General features: G+C 62.3%; 2 protein-coding genes across 6 annotated transcripts in view; one reads left to right on the forward strand and one right to left on the reverse strand.

The window, feature by feature from the left end:
* TAF6 (TAF6 RNA polymerase II, TATA box binding protein (TBP)-associated factor, 80kDa) overlaps positions 1 to 1,468 on the forward strand; it is an 8,843-nt gene extending 7,375 nt beyond the window's left edge. For all 5 annotated transcript variants that reach the window (XM_010844756.1, XM_010844758.1, XM_010844757.1 and 2 more), the window contains exons 13-15: positions 226 to 399; positions 625 to 822; positions 937 to 1,468. In XM_010844756.1, coding sequence (XP_010843058.1) covers positions 226 to 399; positions 625 to 822; positions 937 to 1,317 — 753 coding nt within the window. In that variant the 3' untranslated portion in view covers positions 1,318 to 1,468. The remainder of the gene's footprint in view (positions 1 to 225; positions 400 to 624; positions 823 to 936) is intronic.
* Positions 1,469 to 1,574: 106 nt separating this feature from the next.
* AP4M1 (adaptor-related protein complex 4, mu 1 subunit) overlaps positions 1,575 to 1,739 on the reverse strand; it is a 3,605-nt gene continuing 3,440 nt past the window's right edge. Inside the window, exon 15 of the mRNA XM_010844787.1 lies at positions 1,575 to 1,737. Coding sequence (XP_010843089.1) covers positions 1,657 to 1,737 — 81 coding nt within the window. The 3' untranslated portion in view covers positions 1,575 to 1,656. The remainder of the gene's footprint in view (positions 1,738 to 1,739) is intronic.

The following is a 1,739-nucleotide window of genomic DNA, read 5'->3' on the forward strand; positions in this document are numbered from 1 at the left end:
CTGTAATCACTCAGCGAGCTGTCCACTCAGCCAGCTGGTGCCTGTGTTCTCTACGAGGAAAAACCTCCGCATTCCTTACACACCGATAAGCCAGCGAGCACAGCCTGGCCTCCAGCAGGCATGCACTGAAACAATGGATGACCTCCTTTGTCACCCCTTCCCTGTCCGGATTCTCAGCGTCCCGGCCCTCCCTCCACCTGGTAGATCTTTGCCTTCTCTCTACAGAAACACTGTGCCCCTGTCCTGGCAAAGCTGCGCCCGCCGCCCGACAATCAGGACGCCTATCGGGCAGAATTTGGGTCCCTTGGGCCCCTCCTCTGCTCGCATGTGGTCAAGGCCCGGGCTCAGGCTGCACTGCAGGCTCAGCAGGTCAACAGGACCACCCTGACCATCACTCAGGTCAGTGCAGGCTCGGGGAGGAAGGGGGAGCAAGTGGAGAGGGAGGGGAGGGTGAAAGGAAGGAAAACTCGGGGGGTGGTTCCCATCCCAGTGGGGCTCACAGACACCACATGCTGGGGGGCGCACCCTGATTTCTGTGAAACATGGGGCCCCCTAAGTCAGCCATCTTGGGGGAGCTGGTGAACACAGATGGTGATGTTTTCTTCCTGCTGCTGCTTTCTACAGCCCCGGCCCACACTGACCCTGTCACAGGCCCCCCAGCCTGGCCCTCGGACCCCCGGCCTGCTGAAGGTCCCCGGCTCCATTGCATTGCCCGTCCAGACGCTTGTGTCTACGCGAGCTGCTGCCCCCCCACAGCCGTCCCCGCCGCCAACCAAGTTCATTGTCATGTCTTCGTCCTCCAGCGCCTCATCCACCCAGCAGGTACCCCGCGTGGGACTGGGGATACTGGGGCCCAGGTTGGAGCACGGGAGGCATCCCCCAGCCTGGGGTGTGGGGCGGGTGCAGGCCAGCGGCACTGCCTTCCTTCCGGCCCAGGTCCTGTCCCTCAGCACCTCAGCCCCGGGCTCCGGTTCCACCACAACCTCTCCCGTCACCACCACCGTCCCCAGCGTGCAGCCCATCGTCAAGCTGGTCCCCCCCGCCACTACCGCGCCCCCCAGCACCGCCCCCGCTGGTCCTGGCAGTGTCCAGAAGTACATTGTGGTGTCTCTGCCGCCCACGGGGGAGGGCAAAGGAGGCCCCGCCTCCCATCCTTCTCCTGTCCCTACCCCAACCTCAGCCCCCTCCCCACTTGGGGGCAGCGCCCTCTGTGGGGGGAAACCGGAAGCTGGGGAGAGCCCCCCTCCTGCTCCAGGGACTCCAAAGGCTAATGGCTCGCAGCCCCCCGGGACCGGCTCCCCTCCTCCCGCACCCTGATGCTGACCTTCTCCCTGGATTCTCTCTCTCTCTCTCCCACACACACAGACACACACATGCTGGGTGGAAGAAGGTAGTAGCCAGCTTCCCCCCATGTGACTTTCTCTTTAGATATTGTACAGCCAGTTGCTCAGAATAAAAGTTTGATTTTTAAGTTGTGATCCACTTCAGTCCTCCCTGGGTCAGGTCCCACAGGAGAGTCTATCTCGTCGAGCTCCCTGGTCTCAAGGACTCAGGACTCTTCCAGCCCCAGCTCCAGGTCAGGACACTAGGAGAGAAAACTTCGTCCTTCTCCGATGCCCTGACCGCCACCTCTGCCTCCTGTGTCATTTGGGAGCCTCAGATCCGAATGACGTAGGCGTCGCTGTGGCTGAGGTGTCGCACCCACTTGTGGGGGTTGGCGTTGCCACAGGGTCTGAATG

This window comes from Bison bison, unplaced genomic scaffold (genome assembly GCF_000754665.1).
Source record: "Bison bison bison isolate TAMUID 2011002044 unplaced genomic scaffold, Bison_UMD1.0 scf7180017864208, whole genome shotgun sequence".
Taxonomy (NCBI): Eukaryota; Metazoa; Chordata; class Mammalia; order Artiodactyla; family Bovidae; genus Bison; species Bison bison.